The sequence below is a fragment of the Nyctereutes procyonoides genome, unplaced genomic scaffold, assembly GCF_905146905.1.
Source record: "Nyctereutes procyonoides isolate TBG_1078 unplaced genomic scaffold, NYPRO_anot_genome, whole genome shotgun sequence".
Classification (NCBI taxonomy): domain Eukaryota; kingdom Metazoa; phylum Chordata; class Mammalia; order Carnivora; family Canidae; genus Nyctereutes; species Nyctereutes procyonoides.
The window spans coordinates 19,098,112-19,125,363 of NW_026575132.1; the positions used below are offsets into that span (position 1 = coordinate 19,098,112).

At 35.9% G+C, this 27,252-nt stretch overlaps 1 protein-coding gene across 1 annotated transcript in view; it reads right to left on the minus strand.

The window, feature by feature from the left end:
• Positions 1-1,404: 1,404 nt before the first annotated feature.
• Positions 1,405-27,252, minus strand: part of ERBB4 (erb-b2 receptor tyrosine kinase 4) — a 1,090,474-nt gene continuing 1,064,626 nt past the window's right edge. The window contains exons 26-28 of the mRNA XM_055345632.1: positions 7,069-7,116; positions 6,010-6,307; positions 1,405-2,572 (exon numbers count right to left, since the gene is read on the minus strand). Coding sequence (XP_055201607.1) covers positions 2,127-2,572; positions 6,010-6,307; positions 7,069-7,116 — 792 coding nt within the window. The 3' untranslated portion in view covers positions 1,405-2,126. The remainder of the gene's footprint in view (positions 2,573-6,009; positions 6,308-7,068; positions 7,117-27,252) is intronic.

Genomic DNA, 27,252 nt, shown 5'->3' on the forward strand with positions numbered 1-27,252 from the left:
TTCAAAGTCATTCCAAATAAACTGACTTAAAAACATTAAGTTAGGGATAATATTGCATTTATGTTGATGTTCCCCACATACACAGTGCTTTTAGTAGACTCTAAATAAATACCAGTTGAAAAAATAAGGGAGTTGAATAGATGGATTCACTTATTTTTTTCAAAATAGGCAGAAACCTAGATTTCTTTGCATTTTTTTTCTCTCTGTAAACCCTCTGCTTTACCAATGGAGATTTTTAGTCTTATTGGTTTCTTTTATATGATAGACTTGAATTTGATGCCAACATTTTAACAGATGAAAAATTTTTTTTTAAATCCAAATGACTCTCCAAGCAGATTTTCCTAGAAAAGAGAGACTACCAGATTTTCCTAATTATTGACCTTAGGCCTCTTGTTCCTGGAGACTCATTCCTACCATTTTGTTCCCATTGCTCATCTTAACTTAGTAGGTATTCTTTTAAAATGATACATAAAAAGATGGCTCTAGAACTAGGATGATGTGTTTGAAGAAAGTACTATTATACAAAGTATCAAAAGATTAGTATGTTGGATATTAAAATAATTACATGAGAAATTTTTCATGTTTATTTACAACTTTTGACCCAAGAACCTATCTATAAATTGTGAACGTTTGTGTATTTTTTTATTATACCAATTTATGTGCAAAGAGTTACCTTCAACTTAATATAAATAGAGTCTCATACTAGAAATTCCATGGAGTCAAGCCAATCCTTACTTGCATTCCTTCACATGGAGTATACAAACTGGATAACTTTTCTTGCGTAGCAAATGTGATATCACTTGTTGATAATGTGCTGGCCCTCTCACCATAATCTCTTGGATACTGTTCCAAAGTCCTAATTTGCTTGGTTTGGCATTTCCACAGTCTTTCCTTATCTTAGCTCTTTAAAAAAATGTACTTAAATTATTTTGCTGGTTGCTTCCATATTGCTTCATTCAAAATCCAAAATGGAGTTCAGAAAGAGAACAAATAAAATTATAGCTTAAGTGCAAACTACATTTCTGAGTATCTGCCAGGTAGACATACCCAATCCAGTGTCTCTTCCAGTTCAATGGATTCCCCATTGGACCACCCCTGAAAGTGTCAGTAGTTTTCATGAACCACATAGAACTGTCTCTTAGTTTCCCATTTACTCTTTACACTACCAACTGCCTATCAAGTACTGTCATTCATGGAGAAGAAAATGTTGAAGAATGTAAAGGATGTGGGGGTACATATTCCATAGTGTAAAACATGAGAGTTAGATTTGATGTTACACTTAACTAATATCTTGGCCTCCCCTTCTATTTTAAAGGCTATATATTTAAAATAATGGTCATTTCACCATAATAAAATATTTTTTTACAATTCTGTCAATTTATAGCAACACATAAGAAACTTTGATGTAAAAATTTTTGCAATTAGAAATTAAAGTCAAAATATAGGGAGGTAAAAGTAATATAAAGAGACAGACCAAAGCTGTCAGAACAAAACAAAACAAAAAGACCAAGAAAATCCCTCCAAACATAATTACTAGTTATAACTTTTAGAGAGATTAAAAAATTATGAAAGCTGAGTTGGCCATTCTTGCTTGTTAGGATAGAAACTGTTGGAAAAGGAAATTGGATTTTCAATTTCAGTTACTCTCATTTGTTATAGAAAAGGTTATCCTTTTGTTCTAATGGAAACTTCATTACGATTTCCAAGGATAGTGTAAATGCACACATCAGTTCCTACAGATAGGAACAGATAGCATGGGTCTTTCAGGCATCTGCATTTAGAAAAAAAAAAAAAGAAATAGAAAGAAGAAAGAGAAAACGTTGAGAACTAGCTTGACAGCAGGCAGTATTGCCTTTTATTTGCTGGTCCTTCTCTAGCTGTTCCAGTCTCCTGACCAACCCATGCAGAGAAATGAAGAAACAGTGTGGTTCCTCCTGTCTTTCTCTTTCAGTTCTTCCTTCTAGTGTTCAAGTTAGATAAGCACATGACTATCATTGCATCTCTATATCTTCCATTGGGAAGTGTCAAATCTACTGGCCTTGGGAATAGAAGGAAGACCATAAGAGAAAGAGAGGCGGCAGGGAAATTGGAGCGGGTGTGTCTGTATCTTAAAGCCACTGCTGAGCTTACACCACAGTATTTCGGTGTCTGTAGGGTGGAGGAGGCAGCACAGTGCCTGGCTTCAGCGAGAACTCAGAGAGGTATTCAGGATTCTCTGCCACAATAGGCCGGATCCGTCCATTTTGTTTATAAAAATATTTTGTGCTGTACTCCTGCAGGTAGTCTGGGTGCTGAAGGGTGCTCCGAGGTGGCAGGCTGTGGTTCCAGTAGTCAGGGTTGTCGAATGCTTTCTTGGCCTTCTCTGGCACAGACAGTACATTGTTCTTCAGGTATTCGGCATTCCCCAATGCGTTGGCAAAGGTGTTGAGGTACAGTGGCTCATTCACATACTCATCCTCTGCCTTGGGTGGACCATTGGAAGCATTGTGATATTCGGGATTATCCAAAGCTTGAAGGTCTCCATTCTTCCTCCGAGAAACAAAAGGGTTCTCCTCCACAGGGTTCAAGTATTCTGAGGAATGCAAAAATATCAGTTAGTATCTACTTTCTGGAAAATGTTAATCAGAAGAAGGTAATGCAGGATGGTTAGCTTCTTTCTCCAGAATCATAAAGCCATGGATTTGTTTTCATGAATTTTTACAAAAACTATTTTGTCTATTTTGTCATATGAAAAAAGAGTAGGTGGACCAAAACTCTTTAATGTCTTAGCAAAGCACCACAGGCCAGAAGCCCTAGTTCCTGTCCCCTACATTGTTCCTTTTTCCTTCTAATTGCATTTGTGTCTCCTACATAGAAGGCCACTTGTTTGAATGCTTCTGTTTTCTAAAAGTCAGTATTTTATTTTTGTTGAAAAATAAGGCAATCTATCAGGGGTAGCTTTTAAATGCGGAGAAATTGGAATTTTTTTAAAGGGTATTGGAAAATCAAAATGTCTATGGCTTAGCTCCATGCCAAGGTAAATGGATAAAGTGAAGGAATAGTGTTTTTCAGTCTGTGTGTTTTGCTGTGATGTCCATATAGGTAAAGTGGATTTGATTACAGATGTTTTTCAGAAAGCACTACACATAGGAAAGGGAACATCTAAAGAAAAGACTCAACTAATAAAATCTGACAGACATCTAGCATGTCACTAGATTGACTTGCTCGACAATACATATGCCTAAGAATAAAGTGTAATTAGAGCATTTACTTCCTTTTTTTTTTTAAATTTTTATTTATTTATGATAGTCACACAGGGAGAGAGAGAGAGAGGCAGAGACATAGGCAGAGGGAGAAGCAGGCTCCATGCACCGGGAGCCTGACGTGGGATTCGATCCCGGGTCTCCAGGATCGCGCCCTGGGCCAAAGGCAGGCGCCAAACCGCTGTGCCACCCAGGGATCCCTAGAGCATTTACTTCCAATGGCTAACCATAATCACAAAATAACAAATTATTAGTTTGAATTATATGAAATAACTGTTTTGTAGATTGGCACCAGTCATTATAATGGCTATTTTGCATGATCTGATCTGATAATACAGAATATTGACCCAATTTTTAAAAAGGTGTTATCAATGCTGTTCTTCTCAAATATAATTCTATCTCTATGTTTATAGTATAGACGATATATAGACATCTATTCATGCAGAGAGTAGACCTTTTGTCCTCTCTTTTAAAGTCTACACAGAAATGACACTTCAGCTATTCCTGTTTTGGTGTTGGGGCAGGGAAAGGGCATAATTGTTTGTTGAGATGCCACTGTTCTGAAACAAACGTTCTATCCTCTATACATATAGCTTGACAAGTAGGGAAAAAAATCGCATCAACTTAGGGTGATTAGCCCATGGACATAGACCTCTTTGATATACTTAAGTATTTAGCATCATGTGCAAGTTCAAGGACAGTAATGACTATCCCACCATCATACATAGGCGTGACAGGAACTTACATCTTCCTCACAACAATCCTGTGAGAAAGGAAGTATAAGCTGTATTTTTTTTTAAGTTTTATAAATAGAGAACCAAGATTAAATGATATATGAAGGATACAAGCAGTATTGAACTAGAATTCAGTTCTAAAACTCCTGTTGAGCCATTTCCTTGTTCTACTGTACTTTTTTTTTTTAATGATAGTCACACACACACACATAGAGAGAGAGAGAGAGAGAGAGAGAGAGAGAGAGGCAGAGACACAGGCAGAGGGAGAAGCAGGCTCCATGCACCGGAAGCCCGACGTGGGATTCAATCCCAGGTCTCCAGAATCGCGCCCTGGGCCAAAGGCAGGTGCCAAACCGCTGCGCCACCCAGGGATTCCCTACTGTACTGTTTTAATTATTGTCCCTAAAGGGGTAGGAAAAACTTTTCACTTCATAACATGTTGGAATTTGAATGGTGTTTAAAGCAATTGACATTTTAAGAAAAATATATGAAAACAAACTTTTAAGGGAGACAGAATCTGATTTTCCTTACCAGGTTCCTGAAACTCATTAATTGAAAGTGTAATGAAGGTCTATACTAACATTCTCTACTCTCTGAGAAGTAGGCTGGAGTACAATAATCTTCTATAGAAACTTGTATTCAGAGACAAAATCAAGGGATGCTCCACAGTGAGTCTATACAGGCTGGCTTGTATTTTTTCTCTTAGAAGGTTCATGGTACCTTTTCTCAATGCAATCTACTTATCTATTTCCTGATGCAGACGTGCAGTCATGCAGTTGTAAACAGAGAAACAACTCTATGGTTGAGCTAAGGATCTTCCCAGAGAGCATTCCACTTTCAGGAATCTGCCAAATCTTCTCAAAACCTACATTTGTGTAACTACTTGGCTACCTTCCAATTCTTTCAATTCCTCTAATTCTTCAGTGCAGTAATACCTTTATATACATCAAGATAGATATATTTTAATAGGATATTTACAATATGTACTTAGGGATCCCTTAATCAAATTCTATAAAATGGAATATAACCATATATTAAGGAACATAACGGGCTCTTCTACAGAGTCTTAAAAAAAAAGTTTACTTGATACTTAACACCCTGAGATACAATCATCAGTTTTTAATAACAATCATCCTTCTCCTTTCTCCTTTCTATGATGCCGTTAACATGGAAAGAAAGCAGCTTTTTCAAAATTTAAGTGTCATTGGATTTAGATGTCTAACATTTCTACCACTAACTTTGTAAAGTCATCACTGAGCTTTGTAGAACTACAAATTGAGTATTTTCAAGACACGGTGGTATACATATTAGTAAATGCTGTGTCAGAGTTTTAATTTTTAAAATGTGTCATACAAGGAATCATAATCTTCTGTAATAAATGATCATTCTAATGATGGAAAATTTTAAAGAACTGACCAAATTTTTTATTGGTGCCATCATAATACCAGTTTTTATGATCTCCACAATAAGTCCAATAAAGCCATGGTGCTGGGATCCCTGGGTGGCGCAGCGGTTTGGCGCCTGCCTTTGGCCCAGGGCGCGATCCTGGAGACCCGGGATCGAATCCCACATCAGGCTCCTGGTGCATGGAGCCTGCTTCTCCCTCTGCCTGTGTCTCTGCCTCTCTCTCTCTCTCTCTGTGTGACTATCATAAATAAATAAAAATTAAAAAAAAAAATAAAGCCATGGTGCTGAAATTTTGTGATGTGCTTCCTCACTCAAATAGCCCAACAAAGATAAGTTGAGATCAGTGCTTCTCAGGTTTGATTGTGCATAAAAGTCACATAGGGATTTTGTTAAAATGCAGATGACTATTCAAGTGGTGCTCGAGATTCTGATTTCTAGAAAGGCCCTGGATGATGTAAATGTTGTGGATTTGGACAGTATCCTACATAGAGCAGCAGTCTAGGCCTTTTCTGGGTCACAAATGTTACATAGTCCAGTGGTTTGGCAATTTCCCTTCTATATTATATTGCTCATTTTGATGGATGTGAATGTTGAATGCAAATCATTTCTGAACGTTGTATTTGTACCTTGTTTAGGTTTATCTCGCATAGGGGTCATGTAACCTTCTTCATCCAGCTCTCCTCGTGGGCTTCGTTCCGGGGCAAACACAGTGGGATCAGCGCTGTACCTCTGGGTGCTGCTATCCTCTTGGACATGGGGTGCCACTGGCTTGCGTAGGGTGCCATTACAACAGGAGTCATCAAAAATCTCAGCTGTAGCCCCCTGAGCAACTGGAGCTTCTGGGATCGTGCTGGTTGTGGCTCTGTAGGGCACAGGCACTCCTTGTTCTGCAGCAAAACCCCCATCTCGGTATACAAACTGGTTCTGTCAACAGTAGAGACACATTTAGCCAGGAGTTATTTTAGAAATAGGTATAAAAAATAACCAAGGATATGAAAACTTGTCTTTCAGACAAAAGTCAGAGCTTCCTAATTGAGTTTTTCCCCTAAATGGCTAACAAGTTTGACTTACAATCACCTAAAATTACAATATTTCTTAAAAAGTTATCCTGGGGAAAGAATTTGGAAATATATTTAAATCTTATTGGCCACCTAAAACATGACCTAATACTTAGTATTTCGTGCTATTTTCCCACAGTCGCCTATTTTTGATATAAAATTCAAATTTCATGACAAATGGAAATGTTATTAACTGTAGACAGTTGACATTAAGAACAGAAGCACAGTGATGCCATTTGGATGGTGATATTTTCTCTTTTGTGGTCAGTATGACTTTAAGTCTCCAAGTACCTAAGTAGGGAATCATTATTGAGACTCCAACTTTTTAGCACACAACCTATAATCATGGAAATAATGATAACCTCCTCATCCAAAAGCATAATTTATGAGTTCAGATAAATCCTTCAGGTAAAAATTGAAGCTTACTGTTGATGCATGGCATCTCAGTTTTGGATTACCTACTGAGAGAAAACATATCCACAAAGCCAGCTATTGAATCTACAGCAAATTATTAACTCACTGTTGGCAAAAGCAAAATGAGAAAACTATGGGGAGACGAGAGAGAAGAAACATGACAAGTAAAGACCAAAAATACTAAAAGATGAAGGTTGATCATGAAATACTTACTCCTGACATGGGGGTGTAGGCAGGAGGAGGGCTGTGTCCAATTTCACTCTAATAGGAAAGAAAAATGGAATGATGGATATAATAAGAGGTAATATGAATGAAAAGAAAAATAAAAAAAGAAAAGAAAAGCCACATGAGTTGTATGAACCAAAGGGGAAAACATGCACAACAGTGAAGTTTGCTAAATGGTAAAATTTTATGCACCCTGACTACAAATGAGTTTATTTTTGTGTTTTGAGAATATTCTATATTTTAATTCAAGCCCTGAAAAGAAAAATTAGATAGAAAAAGTAAAATTTTTAAATGGAGTAAAAATTAAGTTGACAATGAATGTTTTTCCGATTAATCCTAGAAGAAAGATATAAACGGTAAGTAAATGACTATAGTTTTAAATAAAGAACCATTTCCTTCCTCACATGTTATATGAGTGAAATGGCCACATACCACAACATTAGTTCTTTCTTGTAAAAAGAAACTTATCTAAAAGGAGATAGAAGTGAATTTCAATTTTCCTTGAATAAGTTTTACTGACAAGTTACATTTATTTTTCATTATTTCAGCAAAGGGTCAACTTTCCTTTAAAAAAATACATACAATTTTCTCTACACTCTTATTTTTATACGTTAAGAAACAGAAGGAAATCATGGAAAATTAATCCTCTTCCTGGAAATATGCTTTGTATACATTAATTTCTTATATGTAGAAACAGTTAAAATTAGATATGAATTTTTTTTAAAAAGGCATCTATAGTCCTATAGTTTTATACTTCATTCTATGAGCTAAATAAAAGTGGATATAAAAATATAAAATAGTAAGGACAAATTTCCTTAGGGTAAGTAGAGGGGGTTGTATGAATATCAACATGATTTCTAAAAACAAATAAATATTAATTAAATATATTTCTTGAGAACCTACTATCTATGTGCCAGGCACTTTTCTAAACCATGGAGGTAATGAATAATGCAGAAATAATAGTTAATTTTATGAAATCTTCATTCTCTGCATCCATGTATGAAACTTGACTAAGTATTATTCCAGGATAATGATTTACACTTTAGAGATTCATGAAACAAACTCTAAGAAGAATACGGTTCCATGGAGATTGTTTAATGTAAACTAATAACAACTGGATAACACAATTTTCCATAATTAACTTAGTCACCTGGACTGATCAAGGACCAAGGTCTGAACTCCTACATTAAGTTTACATTTTAACTCTCCTCAAAACTGAATCACTTACATGATGGTAATGTAACTGAGAATATCTTGAAGACCATGACATGGAAAATTAGAGATAAATTTGATATGCTATGCATATGTGGTAGCATTGTCCAAGAGACGTATTGTTTTACAATCTGTTAGATATCTGAGCTCTGATTCTAGTCACCAAATCTACTGATGTGGTCAATTGTGAGACATCTCAGACCCTCATTTTTATCCTTGACCTCTCACTCCTTATATCTCAGCGAAGACAAAGTAAGACGGTTTATATAAATGAATTTTGCAAGCTCTTCACTACTATCACAATGTAAAGGATATATAAAATTTAAATATTCACATCTGCTAAATCAGATTTTTAAAGTCGGGCAATCAAAATATCAAAGCTGCTCTTCAAAGAGGCATTTAAAAATGCTTCCCTGTTCCCCATATCACCTTCAGTATAGGCATATTTTGTTATCTTTTAGAAAGATATGCAATTAAATACTTTTTTCTTTCATAAAATTTGGGAGGGATTTGCTATATAGTCCAGTGATATGTAAAACAGAGGGATGGTATGGGAATATGACAAGTGTCTGGTGGAACTTTATCATATTATAAACCTTGGCCTTCCCCCATCATTAAACCCCGATTACTGAGCAAGCATTTAACAAATATTTATTAAACCCCTACAACGAAAGTGCAGGATCTGCGGTAGACACTGGAGATACTATGAGACACGAGGAGAGACATGACCACTGGCCTTTTGCAATTTACACTGAACTATCAAATATTACCTGAGATTATTAGAAGAAAAAGCAAGAGTAAAAGGAAGATGGGGTGAATTTATTTGAATTCTATGATTACATATTAGAAGAAAGATATTCCTGTTCCTTTGACCGCTTATTTCCCAACAGTTGCTCTACTGAGTCATGATTGACTAGAATCCCAGCTTAGGAAATAGCACTGACGGCTCTACATTTTGTATTTTATAAAACTTGAGGAATAAGTAATCAAAGGAATAACTTGCAAATCATTCTTCAACAGGAAATATTTTATTCTATATATTCATTATCTGGGCTCGACTGCCTTCAATCACCAACACATTGTGCTAAAAAATAACTAGACCTCTTGGGGCACCTGGGTGGCTCAGTTGGTCTGCCATTGGCTCAGGTCTCTCCCTCTGCCCCTCCCCACTGCTCCTGCTCTCTCTCTCTCTCTCTCTTTCTGTGTCAAATAAATAAATAAAATCTTAAAAAAATAATAACTAGACCTCTTGAAGAGAGGCCATGCCATATTAGAATGCAGGCACTGTCCCTGTGCTGGCAAGTCTCCCCATCAGCAACCTGCCAAATCTATATCTGGACATATTGCCAGATACCATCACAGTAATAGGAGTGTCTTCGTGCTTTTCCTAGTTTTCTGCATTAAAATGGAAAAAAATGCTAAGCAAAGTCCCTTTAGCATTCACTGTTTTTAGGGTTACTGGCTGCTTTTTATTTTCCTGTTTCCATTTTTTTTTTTTCATTTGCTTTTTTTCTCTTTTCCATGATAAAAAGCACCTCATTCATTTCTCCCTGGAAGGGCAATGCAGCTACAAGGGAACATCTGTGAGGCCAATTAGCCGGGCTGGAAATGTGATATAATTGTTGTTTAAATATATTTAAATTACATGTTAATCACTATGTCATAATTTATAGGCTTTGAAAATAACTTTTTGTACTTGAGAGCCAAGCCAGATTTTACTTGTTTTTGCTGCTTTTAGTTTGTAACAAGCTCTTCTTATTCCCCGCCCCACTCCCCCCAACTCCCCACACTTGGAGAGCTGAACTTTTAATATTGGAAAGAATGACAGCTGCAAGCAAATTGGTTGAGTAAAAATTAAGATCCCCACAGTCAGAACGGGCTGGAGTGACCTTAAGGTTCTAAGCAGAACAAAGCAGTGCTCTCAGTTAAAAGGCTTTTGTTTTTTCATTGTGCCACTTTCTGCCGTCCATCAAAGCCCAGCTTTATGGATCTTCAGGAAGTACCGGTGCATCTGTTCAATTAGCTGGTGAGGGAATTCACTGTCAGCAGCACATAGATAGAAAGTGGGGGGTTATAAACTGGCAGGTGATACAGAGTTTGTTTCTGGTGGGGGGATTTGTAAGGGTGATGGAGGGAGTCAAGTTTAGTTTTGTTGCCCTATCACTGGCACATTGTATGATTAACCTGGACTCAAATGCCAGAGGTTATAGAGAAGGCAAATATCAGCAAATATATCAAATATGGTCTTAAACGTACTTTGAATACAACATGTCTTGAGATTTACATCTCAGTTGAATGATAAAAATATGAAACTTTGTCTTATTATCTGTACTCTATTTTTGATATTTTTTTTTTTAAGATTTTACTTATTTATTTATGAGAGACACACAGAGAGAGGCAGAGACATAGGCAGAGGGAGAAGCAGGCTCCCCATGGGGAGCCTGATGCAGCACTCAACCCCAGGTCCCTGAGATCATGACCTGAGCCAAAGGCAGATGCTCATCCACTGAGTCACCCAGGTGCCCCATATTTATTATTTTAATTAAAACATTGTATTGTTTAATATTGCTCCTGGGAAATTTTAAACTGCTAACCAGATGAATTTTGTCTTTTAATATTTTTTACAGGGTATCATATAGATCTATGTTCTTAGGAAACAAAAATACATACCTAGCGTCTAACTTCTATCTAAATTAAACATGCACTTAACAAGAGAGAGATTGGTTTTTTATCTTCAGATAATTTTTCCTATCAATATTAACTACAGGATTAAAGTTTCTAGGGTCAAGAAACACTCTAAATCCTTTTAACTGAAGCAGAATGTATCTCTGTAAGATGTACTAATCCATCAGCACTAATTTATTACCTAAACACATGTAACTATTAAGGGTTCTCAACCATTTATCCTCCCTGGCATGTATTCTTAACACTCTGATGGACCTATTCACATTTTTACAGGTTAGGTAGCAGACAGATAAAATGTTTTGGACATTATGTTCAATTCCTGATGCATCGTTGTACCATATATTTTTTCAAAACTGAGTTAAATATACCAAAATTTGAGACATCTAGACTTAGAACCTTCATTTTTCATAAAGCAGCCAAAAGAAAGCAGGCAAAATCTCTATATAGGAAAATCCAGCAAGAACTGGGAGAAACCCTATTGAATCTAGGCAGCTGGCTTACACACTTGCACGCACCCCCCTACACATATGTATATACAAATTACACAAAACATCTTTTATTTATGTATGAGTTTATTATGCACTCATTTATCTACTTCGTTTGATTATGTGGAATGCTGCTTTTTAGATCAAGAAGTACAAACTTCTAGTTATAAAATAAAGTCATGGGGATATAATGTACAGCATGGAGAATATAGTCGAGATCACTGTATTATCCTTGTAAGGTGAACAGATGGTAATTACACTTATTGTGGTGATCATTTTGCAATGTATATAAATGTTGAATCACTATATGGTACACCTGAAAATAATATATTGTATGTCAATTATACCTCAAAAAATATGATTTTTATAGGTATTGTTAAAAAAGGCAAATATTTCTTTGATAACCAAGAAAAAAAGCAATGGGGAGCACTATATAAAACTACACTCCATAAAAAAAAAAAAAAAAAACTACACTCCAAATTTAAGAATCAAACATAAAGCAAACTTAAATAGGGGCTGATTCATGTTCTTCAGTGAGGAAGAAGAAAAAATAATCACTCTGAAAAACAATTTAAAAAGTAGAAAAATAAAGAAACTTTAAGTTTTTACTGTTATTACATGCAAAATAAATAAATAATGATATAACAATAAATAAAAATATATAAAATTATATAATAGTATTTTAAATACATAAGCAAATAGTTAATAAAAGGCCTGTGATTAAGTTGAAGGAATATTAACTTGGGCTCTCATCCTTTGTTTCTTTCAGAAATTTTAATAAAGGAAAGCTATAAATGGTATAAATAAATATGAATGGGAGTCGATTCAGAATTTATAAATTGTAGGGATGCCTTTTATAAACATTAATAAGTCTACTTTCCTAATTCAGTTCTTGAAGTTCAATTAACTATAATGTCTATTCTGTTTCATAGATGAATATATGACTACTTTTAGGCAAATTAAGAAATAGGAAGAGAGACTAACATGTACCTACCATATGCCAGAGACTATTTTAGGTTTTATTTATTCTTATAAACATTCAAGGTACATGTCATTACTAAATATCGTGACTTCCATTTTACAGATGAGAAAACTGAGGACCAGGGACATTAAGAGTTCCTGGTGCACACAGCCATTAGTGACTATCCTAATCTATTACCCTTTTATCATTCATGCCACATGTAGATTTTGACTTCAGCATTTTTTTTTTTTTTAAGATTTTATTTATTCATGAGAGGCACAGAGAGAGGCAGAGGGAGAAGCAGGCTCCATGCAGGGAGCTCCATGCAGGATCACACCCTGGACTGAAGGTGGCACTAAACCACTGAGCCACCCGGGCTGCCCAACTTCAGCACATCTTTCCTCTCTTATCTGTACCCTCTCTGGGCCTTTGCATAGATAGTGCCTCTTCTCTCAGATGAGTTCTCATGATTTCTTTTTCTTGTGAAAAATTAATTTCAAGGAGGACTCTGACTCACTAGCCTTAACCATAAAATACTAATAATGCTTAAGAGTATCACCTCTCCCAGATCATTTGGATTTGAATTAACTACAAGGACTTAAACTGAAGAGGAAACTATAAATAGAATGTTAAGAGCCAATAGATGGATTGATCCATTGATGGACAGATCCAAAGATTTTCCATGACAGCACTCTTGCTTATGGATTTATTGTTCCAACTCCAAGACTTAGTCAATAAATTCCTTTTCCTGCTTGACTAAAGGTAAGTAAACCTTTTTATCTCCAAGCAACAATTCTTATACCCTGTCCAAGTATCAGTAGAACAAGAGGATATTTCCCTTTAAAATATGCATGGCCAGATGAGTCCATAAAAAAAAGCTGAAAATTCCTTGCTTTGTATCTTTCTGCTTTAAGTCTGCTGGTGTTATGTGAGAAGTCAAAGGGCGTTATTAGCACAGCCAAAAAAGAAAGGGTATAAAGAAACATGATGTTGCCTTAGTGCCAACATTCCTTAGCTTCATTCAAGATAAGCAATAAGAATTTTGTTGCCATTCCTGAGATTAGTAATCACACAGAATCTATATCTCTTCATCCTGGTGCATTTTCTAAATGTTTTTGTTGGTTGGTTGGTTTCCGGTGATTTTCTTTTGTATGTTTATATTTCTTTCCATAAGTGTGCTGTGGTATTTAACCCTTTTTCTTGTCACTTAGCTTCTAATTAACACATGCCGCTAGAAAGGTTAGAGGAGAACTTTTAGGAGGTTTCTTTTCTTTCTTTTAATTTTTTTTAAAGATTTTATTTATTTATTCATGAGAGACACAGAGAGAGAGAGAGGCAGAGACACAGGCAGAGGGAGAGGAGGCTCCTTGCAGGGAGCCTGATGTGGGACTCGATCCTGGGACCCCAGGATCACACCCTGGGCCGAAGGCAGGGGCTAAACCGCTGAGCCACCCTGGAATCCCTCGGAGGTTTCTTAAAGACCTCTTACTAGTTCTTTTCAGTTAGAAAAAGTGTGGTCATTTTTCTTAATCTTTTTAACCTATCCTTAAGAACATTTGGTTCAATTGCAGCATCTTTGCTTCAGGGTAAATACGAAATCATTAAGTCTTTATTCTGTTCAAATTCTTGGGAAATCTAAGTCTTCAAGTCAATCCTAAAATTTGCCTCTCTCCTTTAGTGTTTTTTATCCCAACATAATGAAGATTATTTAATGAAGACTTCTTAGTACATGAGCAATGCATTGAGGCCAGGACATTTTGAAGACAACAGTCCCATAGACCTGAAACAAGTGGTTACCCACAGGCCTCCTACCTTTAGGGTTGTTTTCTTGAACTTTTTGCCACTAAGCCATGTGACCTTTTAACAAATTCCTTAATCTAATGGGCCCTCAGTTTATTTATCTCTGAAAAGAAAATCAGACTATGGAACAGGGAGTGAGAAAAATCACTTTTAACTGTCAAATTATTTGTGCATAAAACAAATATTCTGCCTTAAGCCCACACCATTGATTATTAAATACTGGAAAATGTGATTAACATGAAAGCAAAGGCATCTTATAAACTTTTCCCACATAAATCTTCTCAAAGTATATTAAGCACTCTTTTTCTTTCTTTCCCTTCCTTCCTTCCTTCCTTCCTTCCTTCCTTCCTTCCTTCCTTCCTTCCTTCTTTCCTCTCCTCTTCCTCTCCTCTCCTCTCCTCTCCTCTCCTCTCCTCTCCTCTCCTCTCCTCTCGTCTCCTTTTCTTTCTTTCTTTCTTTCTTTCTTTCTTTCTTTCTTTCTTTCTTTTTCTTTCTTTCTGGAGTGTTTATAAAGTATCACTTAGCCTATATACAATATACGACTGTGCATCTTGGGAAACAGACCATGTTTGGATGGTGACTAGGGAAAACACAACTGTGAAATGAAGTTTTATAATGTAAACTCTTCATTCTACAGATCAGACACTGAGTCTCTAAGAGGTTAGGTTAATTTGTCAAATCACATGACTGACCGTACTAGAAGCAGGGTTCCCTGAGTCTCCAGCTTGGGGACATCCCATTATACTGTAGAGCCCCAAACTGGCATTTAATACGTGATTAAAGTCAAAGTTAAATATAAAAATATATTTAATGTTTTTCTGAAAAACAATTATTTTCCTTATAATAGCTGAGAGCATCTGCATTAGCTTTGATGGCACTTATTTTCAGTTGAAATATGTACAGATGTACTCTTAGATTGAATTTAATGGAGTTTTGATTGTAAGACAGATGTCCGGCAGCCCCGGTGGCTCAGCAGTTTAGCGCCGCTGTGGGCCCAGGGCATGATCCTGGAGACCCGGGATCGAGTCTGCATCCGGTTCCCTGCATGGAGCCTGCTTCTCCCTCTGCCTGTGTCTCTGCGTCTCTCTCTCTCTCTATGTGTGTGTCTCTCATAAATAAATAAATAAAATCTTTAAAAAAAAAGACAGATGTCAATTTTTCCTATTAAATAGGCTATAGATTTATTGGACAAAAGCAATACCCTGATAGTATTAAATAGCATAGATAAATGCTGTCCACATGCAGATAAATTAAAAGTAGTGTTTATTAAAGTAATACTTTATTTACAAGACAGATTGCCCTCCATAGAGAGGGAATATGTTATTTATGCATTTTAGCTATAAAAGTCAGTTATTAGAAATCAATATATATTAAAAAATCAATATGTATTGATTTTTGTATCTATATACAATATTATTGCACTTATGCAAGGCATTTTATAGTCATACTGTAATTAATATTTAATACTGTATTAATATTTTATTTAATACTTATAAATTTTCATTTATATATTTATTTTAAATTTATATTTGTATTTATCAATATGCATTGATTCCCTTATTTATGTAAATATTAATCATGTATATATATATGTAAATATCTAAATAAAATAAACTTCTTGTCAGTTGATATATTTTTACCTTTGTAATGCTTATCTATAGCTTCTATAGCTATATCTACCTAGAACTACCTATCTAATGAGATAATGTTTGGAATTACAGCAATAGTTAAAAAAATTAAACTATAAGCATGTTTAAGAATGAGAAAAAAAAACAAAAACTATAAACACTATGAATTTGATTGCCATTACTTTGAATTTGAAATGCTATACCTTGGCCTGGGTATAATAGTATAATATACTTCCTTTTGTATTATTAGTAAAGACTTAAAATCACAATTTTAGGCTATGTGTGTGTGTGTTTGTGTGTGCACAGGTGCATGCATGTGTATATGCATTCATATGCTCACTAAGAAAATTAATACTTTAAAACAAAATAATAAATAAATAAATAAATATAACAAAGTTTATTTAATCCACTCAAACTGACACTTTTTTTTTTTTTTTTTTACAGATTGTCAGATCATTTGTGTCCTGTTTCTATTTTGTTTTTACTATTTTTCACCTGTGGATATCATTTATCAACTAAATGAATCTTGTTAGCTAAAACACCATGTATAATAGTTCCATTTAGAAATATTTGGTTGTTTGGGTTACTTTATTTACTTGCAAATAATAAGGCAATAGTGAAATATTGTATAGTTCAACCTCCTCCTTAGCAATAATCCAAGCTTGGGAAATTCTATTATATATTTAAAATAACAATAATAGTATTTAGAGCAATCTGTGTGTTAGAATGTAAAGAATATGAAGGACATAGTTGTGTCTTGAGAGATGCAAAGCAGTATTAGAGGGCATAGAATTTTATAAATCTAATTTGGCATGTAGATTTTATTCAGAGTCTTAAATGACAGGTGTTGACAATAAGCAAACAATTTAACATAATACAGATAAGGCTTACTGTGCTCATATCATTTCAGTCAGGATCAGGTTGGAAATATCTTCAGTTATGCTAGTTTATGGAAACTGTTTACTAGATAAAAAGTGAATTTGTAACAATGGTTGATTCATCCAACCACTGCTCTTTAAGCTACCAGGTGGCACAGCTGTTGCTGTAAGTAAAAAGATTTCTAACAGTCCACCTGGAATTAGGACAGCTGGTTCATGAGAGCTGATCTGAATAATGTACTGTGGATACTCAGGCACAGCTACTGACAGAGCAAACAGCACATGGCTGTCCCACCAGCCCAGAGCAAACACTAGTTACATTTCACAGAAACAGGATGGTATTTACAACTGATCTGAGCCAAAATGAATATCAGATTGAAGGTAGCACCCCAAGAGAAAAAAGTTCTCCCTAAGAGCTACTTGTTGACTATAGTCTAAGCAGTTTTACCATTTTTGAAAAGTCCCCAAATTTGATTTTGCTACATATAAAAAGGAAGAAGGAAATATACAAAGAATTCCTATACCTATTTGTGAACCACCTTGGAATTTCCTAAAATTAAAATTAAAAAAAAGGCTGATACTTTTTAGTTTCCCATTTACACTCTTTGCTACCAAAGTCGACTTAAATTAGCCAGGACCATGGTTATAATAATTTCCTTTTAAATTCTACAATGAAAAAAAATAAAAATAAATAAATTCTACAATGGCTGATGCTTTAATTAAAAAAAATATGAAGGAGATAAAATATAAAATAGACCCGGAAAAAGAGAATCTAACTTAAATCTGACACGGATGCCAGAGATCACCCAATCACTCACTCTATTTTCAGCTCTGGTAACAGAGATGATTTCCTCAAGGTTAACAAAGGTGGTTACTAAGAAGCCAAAATCAATAGGCCCAATTAGAAAAATACAGTTTATGGTTTATTATGGTGTATTATGAGGAGAAAAAATAATTTTGATGTCCTTAGAATATCTTTGCCTAAGTCAGGGACAACATAGTGAATCTGTAAAGGTGAGGTCTGATCTCAATGTTTCCTCACCTACCTTGACTTCTTAGTTTCGAGCCCAGGATTATTTACTCCCTGCTACCAGACTGCAGAGCCCACTGACTCTGGTTCTATTGGAAATATGACTATCTCTATATCCTCCTTGCAAAGAAGGTGATACCATGCTAAGTCTACTGACTCAGATCCTGAAATATCCTTTCTTACACACACCCTCATATTCTCCTCAGGAATTTGGCTCTAGCTAGTCTACATGGCATCTGTTTAGTCTGATAAATGTGGGGAATTTTCTCAGATTGGTGTTAGTAGATCATAATGGCCCTGCCTCAGGTAACACTAAACTTCTGAATACCAACCCTCACCTCTGTCATGAACTTCTGGTGTGATATCTCTACTGGAACATTCCCTGGCATTTCAAATGTCACTTTTTTAACGAAACTGAAATGAACATCTCTTTTCCCTATACGAAATCTAATTCTCTTATCTGTTTTGGCTTAGTAGATGGTATCTACTTGCTCAAGTCAAGTATCTTCATATCAGTCAATGATGACATGAGGATATCAAGGATGATATATCCCCTCTGTTTCATTCTTCATATTTAAATATCTAATGTCTACTGATTCCAATGTCTTCATATCTCAAAAATCCAACCATTTTCTCCATGTTCGTTGGAACTATTTTTGTTATGGTTGAAATGCCATATAATCTATCCTTCTACATAGGATCCTCTGAGGGTAAAACAAAATGCTACTGGGCAAAATCATTTGCCCAGATTATATGTAATTATTGATTCAAAAAATATTAAGAACTTATGAGGTACCCAATATTAATGATTTATCACTATATTCTTGTTGTTTATTTACTTCATTACTATGTCTTTTTCCACACTCTGAGTGAGCTTATTCAGAAGACTTACTCTAAGTCACCATACCCTCGATTCCTAACACAGGCCACAGACATGGACATGGCGAAATATTCAGTAAAAGATATTTGGATCAGATAGATAGATAGATAGATAGATAGATAGATAGATAGAGTATATGAAAGAGTATCTCAGGGACTCCAGCTAGCCAGCCAGGAAGATATGTTTTAAAGGATATGATTCTAGCTGCCTGAAATTATATATTATATACATCTTAGCCCATAGATACTGAGGGTGAGTCTTAAACTGAAATTTCACCCCAATACAGTAATCTGAATATTATCTCTCATCTAGTACACTCACTCTTCTTATCAATGGTTACCATTTCTGGAGGCATTGTTTGAAATCTTAATTCTTATGGCAAAAAAAAAAAAGTCTTGTTATAGTGAGTAGTTCCAAATGCAACACACATTGCCCATGTAGTTATAAAACTTCAAGATTCTATCACTAGCATGGTAAAACTTCCTTGAGACATCTATGTATTTCCTAATGCTTTGGAGGTCTAGCAAATTCAGGCTTTAGCTTTATCCCTGAATATATGCATCGTTAACTAAGAATACTAGGAAAGACAGACTCAAGGATAAATTGCCATCAGGCAGATGTAAAATACAGTTTTGGCTCATGACATCCAATGCAAATCCCTACCAGTATCTGTTTTACATGGTACATACAACTCACCTGTATTTCTATACTGTGGTGCAAAACACAGACACCAGGAGGGAAGGACCATTTTTTTTCACAAAGCATTTTTAGGATAATTATGGCTGAATAGTATAGAAAATCAAAGTTGTAAGTAAACGAAATTCTAAATCAAAGTTGCAGAGTGGGTGTCTCAAGAAGGGAGGAAGCTGCAGGAGGAGAGCCCTTGATGAGGAAACAGCACGGCCACTCTCCGGCGCTGCTGCCATAGGTAAGTTTGCTTCAGAACTTAGTGTCCTCCTCTGTAAGTGGGAACAATAATGTCCGTCGTTCTTGCTTTATGAGTTTTACAAGTTTGTGTTCGTGTTAGGTATCATTGCATAAAATAATGTAATACATACATGTGTGACACAGTATTTTTCTAGTAAATTAAAGAAAATACAGCCAAATCCTGACTTGTCCAAGTATTGCTCACACAAGACCACACTAAATGCTGCAAATCAAATAAATTGCATGTGTCTTGCATACCAGAATAAAAGTCATCATGCAGCTACATACTTCTCTGTGTGCCAAGAGTCTAGTTTGCAAATTCGGAATCTCGTATTTCATTGGAAGCAACTGTTAAAAATGATCAGTGTTATTGATGTAAATAAAATAGTGGGAGCTAATTGACAGGTTTCCTTCGAATGCCTATTGGCAAATACACCATTCAAAGCCATTGTAAAATATTCCTTTGAAAATTAAAAATAATGGTATGTTTTTCTTGGTGCAGCAGTAAATCAAAACATGACCCCAGAGAACTCTTTCACCACTTAGTCACAGATAGGTGCATATTCTATATCCAATGATAAATTCTTTAACCCACTAAGATAGATGAAATGAGTGAACTAATAGTAGAGATTATGATAAACCGAAATAAAATCTTCATTACTTTTGTTTTCTTTAGATGATGGGGGTGAGAAAGTCAACGTAACACAAACATTAGAAATTCACATCTCTGCAGAGTATGTGCTGGCCTTGATTTTGTTGAATCACTTCTAGTGAACACTTGAACGCATCCAGACAGACTCCTAATAAGACATGTCTCAGAATTCATGCTGAGGCATTGTCAACAGGCCAAGGAGAAGTCCTCAGTGCTGAACGTGTGCTTAGATTGATTTTTTTTCTTCCCTGTGATTGTTGATCTTTTCAGGGAAAGCTGGCACATTAAGAGAGGTGCATGATAATGCAGGAAATGTTTGAACCCTCATCCTCTGGTGGAGAGAGAATTCCTGTGTGTCACCTCTTTAATATATTAAGCATTTTATAGATTTTAAAAGCATACTAAACATCTTGAAGAAAGATACGTCTCGGAAAGAGAGTAGCTAAGTTACAGAAAAGTGCTTAGATTTACAACCTGAAATAATTTGATAAACGACTTGGGAGTTGGGAAAATAAAATAGATTGGACTTTCACCCATATTACACAGCCTGGGCTCTCTCCCAAGGACTGACACACAAACCAAAAAAGTAGTAGACAGATAAGAAAAGCCCCTAGTATTTTTCCCAGGCCCCTTTGTCCTTTATTACACCAGTACAATTATTATTTATCATTTTGAAAGGAAGATATTAAGCCAATGTGCAGCTATGTTTTGACCAAAGAAAATATTAATGCTTGATCTTACAAATATAATCACAAAGGAGAGGAAGGTTGCCTTTCATGCTATAAATTTTAAGTGGTAGACACCCTAGGCTCTCTTAGGAATCTTTACTGTTTTTTTTGTTTTTGTTTTTTTTTTTTTACTTTATTTAAGAGTTTGAGAAGCTGTTCCTAATTAATCTGCATCATCTTTTAGGAAAACAACCTCCTGAAACATATGAGCAACCAGCTGTGTTAATATCTCACCTCTCTTATTTGTTCCAAATTTACTTATCTGAGTGTTAAAAAGATACCTAGCAGTTCAAATTTTGCCAAAAAAGGTAAGTGAGGAGAGGAGACACTTTGATCACTCCTAGGACTGATCTCTCAAATTCTTATTGAAAACTAGGTAACCAAAAGCTCAGGCAAGAGAGCAATTCAAAGTCATATTAACACTCGGACAGAACTTCTAGGATTTTCATCCAGCCTGTTACCATACAAAAGCATATTGGAGGTCAATTATGCAGGAGGAGAAGATATTTCCAAGAGAGTGTGACACAAGCCCAGGTTGTGAATTATTTGCTTTGAAATACCTTCATACTCTTCTGCTTATAAATTCTGGTCAAGAGAAAAGCAAAAACAAGTAACAAGCTCATCCTAAGCATACGGTCAGGTGAACTTTCATAAAATGTTTATCAGCCCACAAATAAAATTTTTAAAAATGCTGGACCATCCTCCTCCAGAAGGGAGGAAAGAAGCACAATAAATAAAGGGTTCGTTGTTTTTATATTAAATTTTCAGGGCCAACACCATCCATCTTGAGTTTCTAAATACCAGAAGTCCCAAAGGAAGCTTTTACTAATATGCTATTTAAGCCAAGAATACATTCATTCCTGGCAGCCATTACTCTTCCATGTTTTCTCACCTTCTCTGCCCAGAATGAATTTACTTTAAAGCAATAAACTTTAGGTCTTCAGGCTCTTCAATTGTATGGCTCCTTCCGAGGCCTGGGAAAGAGCTCATCACAGGTTCACATGGTTTTGGAATTCAGTAAATTTTGAAAGAAGTGAGATTTTTATTTTTCTTAAAGGGACTCCACCCCTACTCCCAATAATGTGTCTGGCTCCACAGAACCTTGATCCATTCATGCTTTACCCTCACTTTTCTGAGAATGTTTCCTAAATTTATTCTCTATTAGAAATCTGGCATTCATGGTGTGCCTGGGTGGCTCCGTCAGTTAAGCATCTAACTTGGGATTTTGGTTCAGGTCATGATCCCATGGGTCCTGAGATCAAGCCCCACATCAGACTCCATGCTTAGCATGGAGTCTGCTTGGGATTCTCTCCCTCTCCTTCTCCTCCTACTCCCTCACCACCACTTGCACATGTACACGCACACACACACACACACACACACACACACACACATTCACACTCTCTCTCTCTCAAATAAATAAACAAACAAATAAAATCTTTTTTAAAAAATAAAGAAATCTGACATTCATAAGTAGCCATCCTGCCCATCCAGAAGGCTTCCTTGGAATATCCTTTCTAGTAAAGAATGTTCATTACATGATTCAACTCAGGCATCAGAGCTGTTAATATGCTGTAAACTTCCAGGTCATAGGTCTTCAAAATTCATTCAAACCCCTCCTATTTTCGGGGTTCATACCAAATGATTATTCCACATGTTCTCATCCTTGTGATTATCAATAGTCTTTGCAGGCACTTTCCAACACTCAGACTGTTCACTGGTGTCATTCCAATTGCTCCATGATATCTGACTCATTCTTAATCCCTTTCACTATGATTGCCACTGAATATCTAAGTTTCTGAGCTTTCTCCTTGCCTATGATCTCTAACTCACTTTGCCACATACATACATAACACATACCATAACAACAGGAAAAACTCCCACTACAGATTTTTTAAAATATCCTTTTCTCTGACCACAGCCTTCTATTCATTCACTTTGGAGATTCCCTTTCTCTGATTCAATCAGGTCTTCTGCCTTTTTTTTTTTTTTTTTTTTTGGTGCTCTTCAGTTAATTGCTTGACACTTTATTACACCAGCATGAGCTTTGAAGTAAGCTAGATATTGGTTTGAATTCTGTGTATTTACTAGCTCTGCCACAAGCTATTCAACCTCTCCTGAGTCCCAGTTTCCAGTTTTCTAAAATGGGCAAAAGAACGCCCCTTCTCTTGTTAGCATTTTTTTTATATGAATGAATATAAAGAAATAACCTATATAACATTCAGTTCACAGTAAGTATACAATTATCCATAATCAGGTAGATAATAGATGATAGATTTTTTTAAATAACTTGTACCAATGGTTATTTACTTAATTTACCCTTAATATGACCTTTATTGCCTTCAGTTTCCATATTGTTTGGATGCAGCTACCTACTAATTCTCAATTCTTTATATTTCAAACGTTTCTTTCCCTTGCTCACAGTTCTCTTGGTGAGACTGAACAATCATGCACCAAGTGGAATGGTGCCTCTAAAAAGTCATGTTTTTCTGCTTTTGAGAGTCTTTGGATTTACTGGCCCCTTATTAGTCTTTGTTCACATGCCTTGCCATGGCATTTCCTTCAATGCTTAGCCCATCTTTTTAAGTTCCCTAACACATCTCTGTTCTCTTCTTTCTGACAACCAGTGTGCTCTCAAAATTAGGATGAAGTGGAAAACTTGTTATTTTTTGTTATTACAACTGGTCTGAATATCTCTTGGGAGACAAGTGATTTTGTAAAAAATTACCAAAACAAAACAAAACCTTGGTGAAATGATTGGAATAGAAGGTAAATCAACCAAGAACTGAGTGCCAAGCCTTCAGATAAGGAAGAGAGAATTATAGTATACAACTCAGAAGGAAAAATTTGGACACCTACGTTAATCTGAGAGAGAAGAACTGAAAAAGGCAATGAGTAGAGGAAAGGGTAAGTTAGCAGAAGACATTTCTCTAGATGTGATGCTTCAGTCTGGTTCACCCATTCTGTCTTCAAGCAAATCCACCACACACTCAGTCTTAGTGAGAATTAGTTTTGTTGTTGGGAAAAAGAAAGAACGGACAAGTGAAGTATATAAGGACTTGTTTCTACTGACGGGACCATTTTCTCTCTGAACTCACATTCTGTCTCCTTTCTTTCCATCACGTGGAAGAATTTTCAAAGAAATTCCCACTTCCTGCCTTTACCCTTTGTCAATTGTATTCTGCTCTCCACCAGTGCTATATTCTACTGAAACTCCTCTCTCAAAGAATAAAAATATTGAGGCGCCTGGGTAGCTCAGTTGGCTAGATGGCTGATTCTTGGTTTCAGCTCAGGTCATGATCTCAAGGGCCTGGGATCAAGCCCTACGACAAGCTCCACGTTTTGTGGGGAATCTGCTTGAGGATTCTCTTTACCTCTCCCTCTGGCCCTCCCCCAGCTCATGAGCTCTCTCTCTCTCTCTCTCTCTCTCTCTCAAATAAATCTTAAAAAAAAAAAAGTCATGAATCATGAATAATAATGGTTTCAAAACTTAATTTCACTTTATCTAGAGTGCTATCTACTTATATTCTAAAGTATTAATTGTATTTCCTTATTCTACATCCTCTGTTCTAATGCACTAATAATATAATGTTAACATCTTCTCAATCTTCCAATTAGAAAACATGGTGTCACCTTGATTTCTCTATCTCATTTTGTAATATCCGACTTGTTGGTGCCCAAACCCTGTTGAGTCTATCTCAAACCAATCACTTATACCAACTAATAAAACAAAACAAAGTAAAAACAGAAACAAAAACAAAGAAATTATCGCTTACATGAAACTTTACGTACTATCTCCTTTGCCTCAGCAGATAAGCCATCTCTATTTTAGTTCACATTTCAAAAAGCTGCCAGAATTGTCTCACTAGAAGCACATCTGACTTTGTTAACTTTCCCACTTAAAAACACCAGTTTGTTCAAATGACCACTTATGCACTCTCTAGCTCTATTGTAACACTTTACTCATTGCACTTTATTGGCTCGTTACTAGCCTGTGAATTTCTTTTTTTTTTAAATAAAGATTTTATTTATTTATTCATGAGTGACCCAGAGAGAGAGAGAGAGAGAGGCAGAGACAGAGGCAGAGGGAGAAGCAGGCCCCATGCAGAGAGCCTGACATGGGACTCGATCCCAGAACTCCAGGATCACACCCTGAGCCAAAGGCAGATGCTCAACCGCTAAGCCACCTTTCTTGAGGGCAAGGCTCAATGTGGCCATAGTAGGTAATCATAAGATTAAGATATAGTAGATAACTCATTAATGTTTGATCAATGAATAAATGATTGAATGAATAGCTGCTCTTTGCCACTTGCCTGAAATAATCTCTTATTTCACAGATGAATGAAAATGTCTTTTGGAATTCATGGATAAGCACTACTAATGAGACTATTCAGATAACCCCCTAAAATAAAAAAAAATAACCTTTATAAAGAATTTAATGATAAAAAAATTAAAAAGTCAAAATTCTTTACTGGTGTACTCATCTCATCTTTAAAATACTGAATACTGAGCTTATAGCAATAATAACACAGAAAAAAAAAAGTCAGAAGCAGAGTGAGAAGTGATACATCCCTGTGGTGAAGAGCACAGCTTCTACAGATGACACAGCCAGGCTGCCTGGTTTTTAATTTAATTTAATTTTTTTGACTTATTTAAATTCAAATTATTTAACACATAGTGTATTATTAGTTTCAGGGGTAGAATTTAGTATTCATCACTTGCATATAACACCCAGTGCTCATTCCATTACATGCCCTCTCTCATGCCCATCACCCAGGTACCTCATCTCCCCACCCACCTCCCTCAGGCTGCCTGGTTTTGTCATTTAATAGTCATGCCTTAGTTTTCTCACATAGAAATAGGCAGTAATAATAGTAAATACCTCCCAAAGTCTTCATGCGATTTAATGAACTAAATATTAGACCACAGGATACTTGGCACATAATCATTTATTTTTTAAGGTATCCTATAGTCTTATAAATATGTGGTATTTCTAGGAATAAAAGAATGAGTCTATTCATTTTATTGCAGAATATCCACTAGCCTGGTTTCTCCACCACAGATACGACTGGCTCCAATTAAAAGGATACTATACCAGACTCCAAATGAATCTGAATTATGTATATTTTCCATCCCCAATACACTAAGACTTTTAAACATTATTATTTTCTTTCAGGAGCAGATAACAAGCATGGATGTTACTAACCATGGCGTATGATTACTGTTGGAATCAGTTGTGAATTAAACTTCCAATTTCTTTCCCTCTCTGATGTGCAGTACTTTTGTCATCACAAATGTAGAAAACATTGGTGCAATAAGAAACACAGTCATAGCATTTAGAATTTTTCCCACGGTGGCCTACCCATCTCTCAATTCAGCTTTTGCTCAAGTGTAACGAGAGGCTCGTCCACAGCCATTCATGCACCGTGGCTGAGTGAAAACTACAGAGCACAAATTAGCCTCGCTTTAGAACACTCTGGTATGTCAGAATTCTCAACTGAAAAAGGGAACTTTTCATTTGGGCAGGTGAGCGAGGGAAGGGGCTGAAACACAAGATGCTTGTGATTAGGGTACGTTCTGGCAGGAAGTGCACAAAGGGAAGCTGATGAGCGAGCCCACCCCCCACCATCCACAACCATCTTCTCCATTCTGCTTCCCCAAGTAATCAAAGGATATTCTGAACCTCTCAAAATGCCATCAATCCTTATTGAGCATGAAATAGAACATCTCTCTCTCTCCCTCTCTCTCTCTGTCTGTCTCTCTCTCTTGCCTTTGCAGGAGCAATCATCCTAACAGGCCAGCCTGCACAGGGAACTCTGGCAGACAAAGATGGATTTGTAAAAATAAATAAATTACAGATCGACATAAATTAAATAACCTTCACAAAATATGAATAGAAAGTTGATGATAATCTCCCAATTCTATTGTATAAAGGGTAAAGAAACTCACAATTGTGCTCTCCAGGTCTAGTAGAGTAAAGAATAGGCTTCTTGATGAGATGTTTCCAATAATGTACAGCAGGGCTACGAATCTTGTGGCAGTAATACTAAGAAATAACCATCTAAATGATTTAGATAAAACATTCATTAACATTCCAAATCTCAGTATCTTCTCTAGCTGCCCCTCCTCACTCTTTGTTTCCTTTCCTAGCTGTGATTTTCTTCTTTAGTACATTTGAACAAAGGGAAAAAGATTGTTCACAGAGGTTTCTTATGCCCAGCTGACAATTGCTCGAGTGTAAAATTATTTCATAAAGATCACTGAAATGTTCTTTAACACCAGACTCTTCTTAAACAAACAGCCCTT